The following is a 15,503-nucleotide window of genomic DNA, read 5'->3' on the forward strand; positions in this document are numbered from 1 at the left end:
CGGCAGCCGACTTCCCCATCTGCTTGTCGCGGCCCAAGGCCTCGCGCAGGGTCCACGGCCCACCTGTCACCACCTGTCACCAGCAGCTCCGAATCCGTGCCTTCCCTGTGTTAATTACACGTCCTCAGAATTCATTTCCTCCCCTTAAAACTTCGCAATATCCCTGAGACGTGCAATCATTGCAAAGCATGATGTAAGTGACATACAAATGTTCCTTTCTGAGATAATTTCTGTATTAAAATATAACAACGTTGGCAGCCAAACTGGCCGAAACAAACAGTCAGGATCAAACGAAGGAAGCCCGAGTGTGCAGATGAAGGAAGCCCAGACCCCCAGCTCGGACCAGCCAGAGGCAGAGCCTTGTCCCGGGAGACTTTCAGGATTAAAACTTTATGACAGTTCGAAGAAATGAGACTATGCTGAAACTCACCAATCACTAAGTTATTGTCAACACAGACTTTTTGGCTGCTTTTATGCGGATGGGGTATTTCACACTGAACAAAATATTAAGAAATCAAAGAACGGTCCAAACTAAAGCGCTGATCTTACGTACACGAGTTTTCCTCAAAATAGTTATTCTGTTTTTAACTCAACACTATATACCCTTTTCAAAGATACAGAGAGAGATAGGGCACTTGAATTACTCACTTCCAGTCCTGCTCAACCAGTTTTCCATCAAGGGCATGGTCTGGAGGGACACAGGTCCCAGGGACTCCACTGCGGGCTCCCTGAGATTTACCAGGAGGGCAGAGGAAAAAGGGCGCCTTTGCTTGTCCTGCCGGGAGGACCCCACGTGTGTCCATCCTCCATCAGTGTTGGGCCCGGGACTCACCTCCAAAGCACACGCCCTGTGTCCTAATAAGCCCATCCTGGCCTGTTTCGGCACGTCCCCAACAGGGAAGGGTTTGCGGCGCTGGCTGAGGCAAGACGCAGGATATTTCTGTACCTGTTCTGTTCTTCTCGCTATCAAAGAGGAGTCCTTGTAGCTGGATTGCCCAGGCCCTTTCCCCAGGCTGCTCACATCATTAGGAATAGTTATCCAGGGCAATAAAACCCCAACAGCGAACAGTTTTACGTCAGAGAACCAGGGCCCGGCTCTGGCAAAGTTCAGAAAACAGCAATAAAATCGTAATGCATACCTCACCCGGCACCAGAGGGAGTTTTAAAGAAACACAGGGGAGAGAAAAATCATACACATCAGACAAAAAGGTCATTTTATCATCAGGGCACAGGCCAACTCACACTGCCAAGTATGAAGAGGGGGGACCGGAGGCAGCTGGGCTGTCCCCGGGTCACAGGGGAGCACGGCAGGGCGGGGAAGGCCAGGAGACAAGGGAGACTGCACACTGGGCGGCCAGAAACGGGTCTCGGCCCCTTGTGCTCGGGAAAAGCGACAGAGAACTCCTAGAAGTTTCCCATCCAAGATAGCAAACTGAACAACCGTTATTCCCTACCTCCCGTAAATCCACTCAAATTGACATAAATAGAAACATGAAAGCATTCACAGCAAAGCTGGGTAATGAGAAAATGGCAGCATAAAGTAATAAGGAACTCGGGGTACTTGCTAGAAAATCCCAATCCCGTGGGATCAAGGGGACGGGACCACGATCCCATCCGAGGCGGGAAGGAGAGTCACAGTGCCAGGCGCAGTGCCAGGACGTGGCAGCAGGGCGGCCAAGGGGCGTCCGGTGTGCCGGGCCGTGCAGGGCTGCTCTGGGAAGGGGGCAGAGGCCTGAGGAGACCCGGGCTAGAAGGGGGAACATCCCCGGGGCTTCAGGCCCCCCCCCCCCACACACCACCGACACCAGAACCGACAAGGGAGGGACCAGGGAGGTCTGGGCTCGCCTGGTGGCCCTGCCCACACCATCCCTGACCCTCTGAGAGGGACAGAGATGACAGGGGTCAGTGGGCGACACGGCACACACGATCAGACAGGGCAACGACTATAATAAACATCAGTGGGCGAATTCTCCAGATAAAAGGCAAAGGCTCTCGGAAGGAGAACTCTGCCATTTGGTGAGACAAGCCTGGAAGGTTAAGATAAGTGTGTAGAGACAGGTCTGTCAGTTAAAGAAGCCAGGGCAGAACCGCTTTTAAAAGATAGAATAAACTTTTAGGGGCACCTGGGTGGCTCAGTCAGTCAAGTGTCCGACTTGGGCTCAGGTCATGATCTTCTGGTTCGTGAGTTCGAGCCCCACATCGGGCTCTGTGCTGACAGCTCGGAGCCTGGAGCCTGCTTCGGATTCTGTGTCTGTCTCTCTCTCTCTCTCTTCCTCTCCCTCACTCACGTTCTGTCTCTCTCTCTCTCTCTCAAAAATGAATAAACGTTAAAAAAAAAAAATTAAAGGCATAATAAACTTTTAGGCAAAGAAACATTAAACGAAGAAAAATACCATATAGTCTATTCCAAGAAGTGAATTACCAAGAGCTGGTGTTAATGTTTACGCACAGAAAAACACACCAAAATACGTAAAGCACAAAAGGATCAGCAGTGCAAAAAGAATACTGCCAGCTACCATTGTAATAGAAAACTTCACATCTTTGTAGAAATCGAGCAAGAGTGAAGCTATGCTGCTTTAAATCACTCGCCGAAGGTAACATTCATAGATAAACAACACATAAAGACTACGTACGCTCCTGTATATAAGTATATAATACGCACGCATGAGAAAACTTTAGACACATACGAACTTCTTTAGACACAAAAACAGGAACAAAAGAGCATTTTTGCCCTTCAAGCGCGTGGGTGGCACGGACCAGATCAGGTCATGTCTATACCAAAACGTGCACCCCCATGTACACAGGGATGTAAGTTCAGACAATCATTTCCCCTAGCATAGTGACAACAGTGAAATGGACTAAATCCACCGAGTGCTGGGGCAGATGAAGAAAGGAACACTCTGCGTGCTCCTAAACTGTAATTAAGAAGGTAAGTTAAGACCGTGTCTGGACCAGCGTCTGAAGCTCATGCCCCCAACCTCGCAATTCTACTTCGTGGAACTGATCCACAGGAGACGACTTGCAGAAGCGTCTGTACAAAATAATTACGTGATGCCAATTTGGGGCTGTTATAAATAGTGCTACAACTGCATGGATGTCCACCTATATAAGCTATCGAGAATAAGATTTATGGACATACCAACATCAGAAGATGCTCGTAACATATTAAAATTGAAAAGAGAACACAGAACCCCACATATGCAATGATTACACTCTTGTAAAATGTTTGCACCCACACCCCTCTATGTTTATACACAGGAACAAGGCACACCCCCAACTCAACAGCGGTGGCTTGAGGAGTGGGAGGGGGAGCTGGGCACCGCTCGCGTCTACCTTACTTCGATGCAGACTGCTTAATTTTGTTTTACGCTTCACAGCAATCAATACACGAACAAGTTAAATCAATAAAGCTTTCCTATCCAAATATAACCGGGAATCCTGCTCTTTGAGGCTTCTGGCAACTCCAATCAGAGCCAAAGGAAGGTGTGAGAATGTTCTGGAGCGATCCCAAAGGGGAAGACCCAGACCCTGACCCTCCACGTCCACTCTACTGGGCCAAGCCCCGAGGCACACTAAGAGAGACGTGGGTGCCACAGGGACACTTAGCATCCGTCTGGGCGAGCCCCACGTCCTCTCTCACACGGATGCAAGACAGAACTGATCTCTAAGTGCCCTTAGAGACCATGTTGCACCGGAAGAGGCAGCAGGCTGGGCAGCAGACAGTGCTGGCTCTGGAGGGGGGTCGGTCCCGGCGGACAGGACGGGACAGTACCACGGGCTCTACGCGGGAATACACAGTGTGGCTCCGCAAGGGCGGAAGGAGAAGTCCTGAGTGCACGTGCCCGTGACACTTTGCCACTGACTAGCTCTGTGACCTCAGGCAAGTCACTTCTTCCCTCCGGGTCTGAGATTTTTAGGGCCCTGTGAGAACCCTGTGCAAGCCAGATGCTCCGTGCAGTGCCTAATACAAAGCACGGACCCAGGAGCGAGTCCCGTGGCCACCGAGACAGGTGCGGATCGGGTGCCGCACCTCAGACCCAGCCCAGGTGTCCCATCACAGAGGCACTCCCGCCCCACCAAGTCCCCTCAAAACCAAAGAAACTGGATGAGGAATTAACTCTCCAACTCACAGACCGGCCTAAATGGCACCTTGCTAACCACGAGCCTCCTCTCCTCGCATCAATGGAAACCACACGCCATTTTGGCTGCGTGCAAATCAAAACCAAAGACACGACCCCAAACCGCTGAGGGTGAAGAACCCACCACCTACTCTGCACTGGGCGGTCACAAACCAACAGTGGCCGTGCATCGAGCCAGCAGCGGCCACGCAGTCTCATCTCGAAAGGACGGCCCTGCCATCTGCCAAGAGACAAAGGGCCGCGTCTTACCTGGATGGCTTTGGGAGCTCATTGCTAGCAACGTCCACTCCTTTAAGCGGTTCACAACGGCTCACAACTTCCACGTAAACAACAGCTCCAAAGAGCCCCCGAGTTCCACGGACACATACACGGACAGCAGCAGGGAGTGCTGGCACACGGCCACGAGAACTCCCAGTCTTGCTGACCACGCGTCGTAGGCCAGGTCATCCAAGAGGCGGGCTCTCAGGGGGTGACCTGTGTGGTTAGAGAAGGAAAAGCAGCGTCAGTGAGGGTGTGAAGGTTCTCAGCCGACAGCAACAACTGAGGAAAACAACTGAGTTGTCTCATGGATTTTACTACGGATGGTAAGCGGTCTGCCGTGGGATCGGCTCTCCAGATACAAACCACCTGGGGGTTTTGTTAGTAAATAGGTGTGAAAACACGTTGTAGAGCAGCGGCGCTAAGCCTTGGCAGGATCGACGCGAAACATTTTAGGAGAAAAATCTACACAAGCCTGTTCCCACCATGTGGTTTTTCATTTGTGCGTACTTCCACCTGGCCCATCGCATCCGTTCAGCCGTCCGTATCCAGAGACCACGTCCATACAGACACCGTATCCATACAGACGTCCGTATCCGTACAGCCACCATATCTGTACAGACACCATATCTGCACATATATCCGTATCTGTGCAGATACTCGTACCTGCGCCGACACCATATCCGCACCACTGTCTATAACCACATAAACACCATTATCTGTACAGACACCGTATCAGTACAGACATTCGTATCCTTCCAGACACCGTATCCACAGCCACCCACATCTGCACAGACATTTGTATCCATATAGACACTCATATCCACACAGCAGTCCGTATCTGCACAAACACTGTATCCATACAGACATTCTTATCTGTACACATGCAGCATGCGTATAGCCACGGTATCCGTACAGATGTCCATATCCGCACAGACATTTGTATCCATACAGACACCTGTATCCGCACAGCAGTCCATATCTGCACAAACACTGTATCCATACAGACATTCTTATCTGTACAGATGTCCACATCCATACAGACACTGTATCCGTACAGCCGTCTGTATCCACACAGACACCATATCCGTACAGACGCTGTATCCATATAGCCAAGGTATTCACATAGACATCGTATCCGCACAGATGTCCGTATCCATACAGACATCCATATCCACACAGACACCATACCTGTGCAGACATTCGTATCTGCAGAGACGCCATATCCGCACAGCCATCTAGACACCGTATCCGTACAGACATTCGTATCCATACAGACACTGTATCCATACAGCCACCCATATCCTCACAGGCACCGTATCCGTACAGACTGACGTATCTACATAGATGTCCGTATCCGTACAGACACCATATCTGCACATACATCAGTATCTGCACAGACATTTGTATCTGTACAGACACCATATCCACATAGCCATCTGTATGCACACAGATACCGTATCGGTCCACAGCATCCACACAGCCATCCCTATCCACGCAGGCACCATATCCATACAGACATATGTATCCACACAGATGTCCATATCTGCACAGACGTTTGTATCCATACAGACACCAGTATCCGCACAGCGGTCCATATGTGCACAAACACCATATCCGTACACCCATATCCGTGCTCCACATTCCCCAGTCTACGCTCAGCTTCCTCACCTGACGCTGCACCTTCAGTAACTCCCCAAGTTTCCGCCTTCGTCACGGCCACCTTCTCAGCTGATTTCCATTTTCTGATTATAAAAGTAGTAACGCGCTCACCACAGCTGAGTATTTCGAGTTATCCATGATGCTGCCACAGAGGCCAACACATGGTAAGGTTCGGACCGGTTTCCTTGCTGTTCTTATTTGCCCTCTGCCCACACAGACTGCTAGCTCTGTGGTTGTGTGTCTTATTCTCTGTACTGACGTTACAGCCAGGAATGGTGCGACTCTCTCTCTTGGTAACACAGCTTTGAAAGCTGCTTCCTAGTCCATTTACGGCTGGGGCTACCCCTCCTCACAACTAGGCTGGCACGTGTTACAAGCCACACTCATCGAATCCTCTCCCCAAGCCCAGTCTCCTCCATGAAACATAGCCACTTGATAGAAGGGCCCGGAGACAATTACAAGAACTCCTACCACCAACTGTTGGCTTCTGGGGTGGCATCACGGATGATATCTTTAATACTCGCCTGTGATTGCATCATCAGAAAATGGAAACAAACTGGAGCGTCCAACTCTTAATTTCAGCTCAGGTCATGATCTCGGTTCATGAGATCAGCCCCGCATCAGGCTCTGAGCTGATAGCACAGACCCTGTCGGGACTCTCTCTCTCTCCCTCTCTGCCTCTCTCTCTCTCTCGAAATAAATAAATAAACTTAAAAAAGAAAAAGAAAATGGAGACAAACTCAGAACGTGGTAACCATGGCAAGTCTCCTACTGACCCTGCCTCAAGGCCCCTCTGAGGCCTCTGTCATCTCTTCCTTTCATGATGTGACAGTTTTCTGCTCTTGATTAAATTATTCAAGGATCCTTCCTTTGCCCATTGCTTATAATCAAAGAATCTTAACCAGTCTGTCACAAGAAGTACCACTCTCCCAAGGCTAGCCATTTTGGCAGTTTCCATTACGCGTTATCCTTAACTCTAGGATTGATAGCCTCACAATTATTGTTCTGTATCTGGTTGTTTCCTTAGAAAACACAGTAAATTATTTATCTCAGGTTCAAACTTTTCATTCATCTCTTGACCAGAAGGAAACACTGTTGTCTTGAAGACAATGTAAATGGTTTGTCTGGCAAATCTCCAATGGCTCGGTATCCTTCGCACACAAGTCACAACTCGGCTGGGTATAAAAGTCTTAGAGCACACCTCTTCTCCCTTGAAACCTTCAGACCCTGCCCCACCCTCAGCCCTGCCCAAAACCCCACGTCCTGCTTAAGGACACTTCCTTCCCTTTGGGGACTGAGTTTCAGTGAAGATGCTATTGCCATTTTTCTGCTGTCTGGATTCCACTACAACATTTTCCTTTCATCTTGAAATCCAAAAAGGCACACGGTAAGAGTCCCATTTCATTTATTTTGCTCCAAACCTGAACCTTTCAATACACACAGGTCTCTTTTCTGCTCAGAATGCTCTTCAACTGGGCTTGGGTTACTGTTTTTGTTAAACTTGTTCTGGCTTCCTCGGAGACCCCGATCCTGTGCGGCTGGCATCGCCCTCGCCTCTGGCCTCTCCCACCACCGGCACATGTGCTGTTTACTCTGCATTCCTGGGCATCTTCTCAAGTATGTTCTCCACGGCAGGGCTATTTTCCACCCTATCGCTTGGATTCCTTACGGCCTCTGATACAGGCTTTAACTAAGCCCAGACTCCCTGTTCTCGGCCGCGTGCCTCTGCGACTCATTCCTTTATCCTTCCTGCCCAGCAGACCGCCTGCTCCTCCCTGGGTGTCCCGCCTGCAGAGCCACGTCTTCTCCCCACCACGGTCTCGTCAAGTTTGGTGTTTTTTTTCTTTCTGATTTTGACTGTGAATCATTTTCAGAGGCATATTCGTCTTCTACATGCCAGGGTACCTCCCTATTCACCATATTCTGGGAGACCCCATGTGGGGATTTTCTGTTTACTTACCCTCAGATGAGAACAGCTCTGGTCCAGACCCCGAGTTTGGCCAAAAGGCCGTGCGTACTTGCTCCTACCCCATCCTGCGTCTGCGGCTTCTCAGAGCCAAAATCTGCTTCTTGGAGCTACACCTCTGGCAGCAGAAATACACGGTCCCCAGCCCAGTGCCCGGTGCCCAGCAGGCTCTGGCCTAGGGCGGTCTTGCCCGACTGAGATGCCCTCTCTCTTCACAACCGCAGATTAAACAGAAGGCAGATATTTCTGCTACAGTACAATGTACAAGTTCTAGAAGAACCTCACACTCTGCAAAACTATACCAAAAACACCAGGACTCGTGAAAGAAAAAAAAAAAAAAAAAAAAAAAGATTGGAGTGGACTATTCAAAACTGCAGTTTGATAACCAGGCCACTGCAGAAATCAATAACGACACCAATAAAAACATTACCACAGGTTTTGTAAAAAGGCACATAAAGCTCCTAATAAATAAAAGGTGCTGCAAGTGTAGAATTTTCTCTTTTAAAAAAAGGTGGCAACGGCTTTATGAGGGAGAATAAAAGGTACAACTGAAGCCTCTGATTTATGGAATCGGGGACAAAAATGCAATCATGGGGAAAACCGGGGCACCTGGGGGGGCTCAGTCAGTTGAGCGGCCGACTTCGGCTCAGGTCACGATCTCGCGGTTCGTGGGTTTGAGCCACACGTCGGGCTCTGCGCTGACGGCTCGGAGCCTGGAGCCTGCTTCGGGTTCTGTGTCTCCCTCTCTCTCAGCCCCTCCCCTACTCATGCTGTGTCTCTGTCTCTCTCTCAAAAATAAATAAGCTTTGAAAAAAATAACGGGAAAACCATGCGACAGAGCACGTGGCCAAAACAGGCAGGAGGCAGGGCCAAGGAGGGAACGCATGCATACCACGAGCGCCACGACCCTCCTCCGTGGACCATCACGCTCAGCAGGAGAGTCCCTCACATTCAAATACTATTCCTTGATGACAGAAATCATCAACATACAGAAAAACCTAAGTATGTTTTGACCCAGCTCAACTTGTGCACTGCAGATCTCTTTCTCCCAAGAACCAGCGGCACTCGGGCCTTGTCACGGGACAGAGTGTGCACCAAGTGGGTCCAGTTCCTAGGGCTGCCACAGCACCGCGCCACTGACCACGTGGCTTAAAACAACAGAAATTTATTGTTCACAGTTCTGGACGCATGAAAGTTCCACAAGTCTGCAGTCAAGGCGTCGGCAAGGCCATCCTCCCTCTGAAACCTGAAGGGAAAGTCTTCCTTGCCTCTCCCGGCTTCTGGTGGTTGGTTGCTGGCAATCGCTGACACTCCTTGGCACCCTGCCTTCGCCACCACATGGCTTCTCCCTGTGTCTCTGCCTTCACACGGCCACGTTCTTGTACGAACAGCAGTCATACTGGATGAGGGGCTCAACCCACCCAGGTGACTTCATCTGCACGAATGACATCTGCAACAACCCTATGTCCAAATAGGGTCGCATTCTGAGGTCCTGGGGGCTGGGACCCCCACATATCTTCTCGGGGAGGTGTCCCATGATGACACCATTCAGCCTGTCACAGCCGGTAGGCACCGCCCATGGGCTCTTCCTGACTGCTCCTACACCAGCCCATCCAACGCTGTATGAACGAAGGTTCCAGAAGACAATGTGCCCCCATCACTTCACAATGCCCTCATCAGACCCAGACCACGATCTATGTAGACCACGTCTTCCTGGAGGCCACCAGTACCAACGAGAGATATATCTGAGGCAGAGGCATAGGTAGCACAGGGACAAGCAGCTCCAGGTAGCACAGGGACAGTTGTCCAGTGTTCTGGAGGGTTTCCTTTACACTCTCAGGTGAGCCACCGAACGCATCACCAGCCAGGTGCCTCTGGCTTCGGCCGCACCGAGCTTCTCAGCACACTCTGTGCCCCAGGTCTCTAGCTGAAGCCAAAGAGGCCTTACCAGAAACTTCCGGTCAGCTGTTGGTCCACAGGACAGCATGATGGCCAAGAGCACGGGCTTGTGAGAACCAAGACTGCCAGAGTCCTGGGCTCGGGGTCTGATGATCAGACCACCATCGTAATGTGTGACCCTGAGTGAGTTACTTGACCTCTCTGTGCCCCACATCCTAACCCACAGGAGTGGAAATGAAGACAGGAAAGCAGCACACTCATACAAGTAGGACTGACATAGCGTGGAGAGAGGAAGGGCACGCGCTTTGAACCGTAAAACAGATCCTCCCCAGGGATGACAGACCCACTATGCGCTGCCTACAAGGAACCCATTTTAAGCATGAAGATATAAATAGGCTTAAAGTAAAAGACAGAAAAAGGTAAATCATGCGAATACTAGTCAAAAGAAAGCTGTGACCGTTACATCGATGTCAAAGTAAATTTTACAGAAGACATATCATCGGGAAAAAGAAGATCACTTCACGATCTCGAAGAGGACATAACCGAAACATTTGGGAACCTGATCACAGAGCTTCACACACGAAGCAAAAATTAATGAATGTGTAGAGAGAAACGGACAGATCTACAATTCCAGTTGTAAATTCCAACCCTGCTCTTAGGAACTGTGAGAACAAACAGACCCCAAACCGGCAAGGACGGAGAGGACCGCACCACAGGAGTGTTTCTAGAACACCACCAACAGAACTCACGTTCTCCGTGCGCCTTCTGGGAGCACTCAGAATGCTTGCCGACACAGACCATCTTCAGGGCCACGAAACAAATCTCGATAAATTTAAAAGGACGTAAGTCAAACATACGAAGCACGTTCTCTGACTCGTTCGAAGCGAGATATCAAAAACAGAAAGATACCCGGAAAACTCCCAATTATTCGGAAATCAAACGATACGCTTCATGGGTCAGAGGTCGGAGGGGAAACTAAAGCAGAAATTAGAAGGCATTTTTGAGGTGAATAAAAATGAAAAGAGCGCATATCAAAATCTGTGTAACTTGGAGGGAATCCATAGCCCCAAATGTCTACATCAGAACAGGTTCAACTCCACGACCTCAGGGTTCACCTTGAGAAACTATAAAAAGAAGAAATTACACCCAAAGTAAGCAGGAAAAAAAGAATAACAAAGAGCAGAAATCAGTGCAATTGGAAAAAAAAAAAAAATACACGATGAAACTAAAAGCTGATCCTCTGAGACAACCCAATGGATAAACCTCTAGTTAACCCGGCCTGGAAAGATAAAGAGAAAGAAAGCACGAATTAACAATATCAAGAAGGCAAGAAGGAACTAACTAGAGACCAAACAGATATTATTAAGTGGACAGTAAGGGAATATCACAGCAGCTTTATGCCAATACATTTGACAATTTAGATGAACCGAACACCTCATGAGACCCAAGCTGCCGAACTCGCTCGAGAAGAGAGAGCCCACGACCGGTGCATCTTCACGGCCACCGGACCCATCGGGGAGCCCGCGTGAACCACAGGAGGTAGGAACTGGGGCTCTGGGGTGCAGGCAGCTGAGAACAAAGGCACCTGTGTCAGGGGCAGGAGAGACGGACCGGGTGATCCACGCAAGCACAGGAAACTTCCAGAAGCAAACTGGGTGGTGGAGAACCTGGTGGAGACCCGGAGGCGGGAAGTACCAGGCAGTCCCCCTAAGACCCTTTTCTGAGACTCCCATCCCCAGGGGCCCCCATCTGCGGGGCCGTGTGAGTCCCCTTGGCCAGGGCAGGGCAGGACATGGCGACTGGCAGCCAGAGTGAACCTCACAGAAAAGGAGTCACTCCCCCGAGGAAAGCTGAAGGGCCATCACCAGGGGGAGGCAGGGACTGGGCAGTAAATGCCACAGAGGGCCACAGGGGAACAGGGCTCAGACGGTGGCTCTCTGTGGCCAGGACGCCAGGATCCCCCCCACAGGACCCCACCAGGCGGGCTCCAGCCGGTCCGTGACGGCACACCTACTGGCCCAGCCGTGAGTTCCACGAAAACCAGCAGGACACGTCTGTCCCTTGCCACCACTGTCCCGCCGTTGCCAGGGGAGCACTGGGCGATGAGGTCCGAGCCCCATCCACCCAGCAAGGCCACAGCGGGCTGTATGGCCCCGGGCCAGCCTCTGTGAAATTCCTGGGTTGGAGTAAGGCCACGCTCACTGAAACTTGCAGGGCCCCTCACGGGACAGACTCCACGGGGAAGAAGGCTCGGTGGCCACCGAAAGCACTTCTAGACTCACATGCGTGTGTGTGTGCGCACACACACACACACACACACACACACACACACACACGAGGGGCCCTGAATAGCCAGGCACAAGGCTCTTGAACTTCCTACACCTTCTCTCTCTGGGGCCCCGTCCCCACACTTCCGCGGGGCTCCCTCCAACTTCCTAGGCACCCAGATGGCAGTCCCCAGCCCTCCCACACACTGGTGCCATCACCCTGCTGTCTGACACAGTCACTTGTTCGTTTTTCCACTGTCATTCCCGGCCACTCCAGGCTGGCTGGAGGCCCCACCACGGCAGAGGGTGTGGTTCACGGCAGGCGTGCGACAAAAATGTTGTGAACTGAATCAACTCTCCAAACGTTTTCCTGCATCCACCTCAGAAATCACTGCAAAAGGGCTGAGCTCAGAAGCCAACTGCAAGACCCACATCAAGATTAAGGATCGCGCCTGACAGGGAAGATTCCAGAAATCCACGCTCGTGGGCCGGGGGCTGAGAGAGGAAGACAGAGGAAGGCGAGCCCTCGGGCCGCCAGAGGAGCGAGGTCACACGAGGAACGGGCACACCTTCAGGAAGGTGGCAGGACCCAGCGGAGAAAAATCCAGGTGATCAGAACCAACTCTTGTAGAGCTGGGGACGCCATTACACTCCCACTCAACCCCACAAGGGAGGCAAGGCCCCTGCTCCCCAGGCCAAAAGGAGCGCCCAGCAGAGCTGTGGGACATGTACGCCCCATCTCCCCCCTTCTCCTCCCCTGCCATGGGCATCTCTTCAGGTGGAAGGTTTCTGAACAACCCAGTGCAATATTCACGATATAAAAATGGACCAGGAGCTATTTAAATAAAATAAAATTCACGCATGAGATAGTTCCTTTTATCTGGACGTAAGCATCTAACGACACTTCGCTAACCAAGAGATCATTGCTTTTCTAAGAAAACACACACACAGCACATGGTACTAAGATCTCAAAAATTACAGGTGCGTAACGTTTCTGAAACCGATTGGGGAAGAGTGGTTCGAACTGGTGTGTGTACTGACTAAAGTGTGTATTCCTTATAAAAGTAAACAAACGTTGCACATATCATGACCTGAGACACAGCCGCTCTTTTGACGGCATTCTCTCCTGAGGTAGCCCACATTCTTGGGGCACCTGGGGGGGCTCAGCCGGTTAAGCGTCCGACTTCGGCTCAGGTCATGATCTCACGGTTCGTGAATTCGAGCCCCGCGTCGGGCTCTGTGCTGCCGGCTCAGAGCCTGGAGCCTGCTTCGGAGTCTGTGTCTCCCTCTCTCTCTGCCCCTCCCCAGCTTGCTCGCTTGCTCTCTCAAAAATAAATGAATTAATTTAAAAAGTCTATACTACCCAAAGCCATCGACACATTAAAAAAAGGAGGAAAAAAAAGCCCACATTTGGAAACGTGAGCAGGAGAGAAGACTCTGCAATTCTGACTCACAGGCACCTTCAGAAAGACAGGCGCCCTGCTACCTGGACAATCTCTGACACTAAGCACATATATATATACGGACTTCTCTTTATTTTTATTTCTGCTCCATACAGAATAAATGAAACGAAGTGCGTCACCACAGCTTAAATGTACACTAACGTTTCCTTCACCAAAATGTTAGAATCTAGGATGACCTATAGTTCTCTCCTGCAGCTGCCCTTAAAAACCTTAGTTGACCCGATTTCACAAAATAAGCTATAAACCTTCCAAAGAGTAAAAGTCTTAGAAACTAGAAATCCTTAAGGGAACATTCTTTTCGAAATCTTATTAAGTGGCCACAAACAAATGTGGCCACTCGAGGAGGACATGCTTCCCCACTCACCGCGTCCTCTGCACCCCGTCACGTGGGCAAAGGATGGCCACAGCTCAAAGTCCGGGCCCCTCCCCACCCCGGCCCCGGCCTGCCAGGTGGTGGGAGAACAGCAAGCTGTTAGAGACCAAAATCAGAGCCAAGAGCCACCCGGTGCAGAGCAGCCTACTGCACCCCAGTGCAGGAGGGAGGGCTCAGATCGCACCCCAATGCAGGAAGGAGGACTCGGGTCATCAGCTGGAGGCGTCAGAGAGCCAGCCCCTGAATCAGGGATGAAGTCAGGACACCCCTCTCACCGCGTCCATTCAACACGGCAGTGGAGACGTGAGGCAGGATAACATGGCAAGAAAACGAGGCAAAGGGCACAAGGACTGGAAAGGGAAAAGATACTGCATTACTTACAGACAATATACTGTGTCCACAGAAAACCCCCAATAACGCACCAATAACTCTTAACATTCCTACCGGATCGCTGGGTACGAGGTCGATATACAAAAACTATTGTATGTTTACAGACCAGCAAAAATACAAATAGAAAATAAGCTCCGAAGAAAGATGCCATTTACAGTAGCACCCAGGATCGGCAAATATCCAGGCCCAGATCTGCCCAAGGATGTGTGAGGACTTTGGCCGCTAAGCTATGGAACATCAAACGCGAGATCTCAGATCTCAACAAACGCACACCACACACGTGGACCGGGAGACAGTTGTGGCTACGACGTCCACATCCCCAGACTGAGTGGTGGTCAGTGCAATCTCAATCCCACCAGAATTTTCTTGAAACTGGACGAGTGTATTTTAATTTTTACATGGAAGTACACAGGACATGGAACAGCACGCCTGAAGGAAAAGACAGATACAGAGGAATTAAACTACTCAAGACCCAGATTTACTATAAACCTAATGTAATTAAGGCACTGGCCTAAGAACAGGTAAAACAAGGAACAAAATTTTCTAGAATGGACTGACACAAAGATAGTAACATGATTACGGCAAAGGCTGCTCTCCAAATCCACAGGGAAATGGGATCTTTCTGCGGACAAGGCTTGGGCTCCTGCTAAGTACATGGAAACAGAAAAGAGCCAGGACCCAGGCAGCACCCCGCCACGGATATTAGCTCCGGGTCACACAAGGCCTAACCTAAAAGACAACAAAGACAATTATCTGCAAGTAGACAAAGATTTTTTTAATTGATCTTTAAAAAACACGTTTAAAGAAACTGACAATAAAGGAAAGAAAATGATACATTTCAGTGCGTCAAAATTAAGAACTTCCATTTATCCAAAGACCAGCAGAGGAAGAAAAAGGCAACCCAGAGAGCAGAGGATCATCTGCCCAACGCACACATCCAACAAAGGGCTGGTGTCCATGATCTATTAATAACTTGTATACATCATTCAGAGAAAGGCAGACGACCCAGATAAAAAATGGGCAAGAGATATGAACAGACACTTTTACAAAAGAGGATTCCAAGTGGCCGATCGCCATATAAAGAAG

General features: G+C 50.2%; 1 protein-coding gene across 5 annotated transcripts in view; it reads right to left on the bottom strand.

Annotated features, from left to right (window-relative positions):
• The window catches only part of HDAC4 (histone deacetylase 4), a 295,410-nt gene that overhangs the window by 253,839 nt on the left and 26,068 nt on the right, over positions 1-15,503 (bottom strand). For all 5 annotated transcript variants that reach the window (XM_045482343.1, XM_045482342.1, XM_045482341.1 and 2 more), the window contains exon 2: positions 4,389-4,613. In XM_045482343.1, coding sequence (XP_045338299.1) covers positions 4,389-4,410 — 22 coding nt within the window. In that variant the 5' untranslated portion in view covers positions 4,411-4,613. The remainder of the gene's footprint in view (positions 1-4,388; positions 4,614-15,503) is intronic.

This window comes from Leopardus geoffroyi, chromosome C1 (genome assembly GCF_018350155.1).
Source record: "Leopardus geoffroyi isolate Oge1 chromosome C1, O.geoffroyi_Oge1_pat1.0, whole genome shotgun sequence".
Lineage (NCBI taxonomy): Eukaryota > Metazoa > Chordata > Mammalia > Carnivora > Felidae > Leopardus > Leopardus geoffroyi.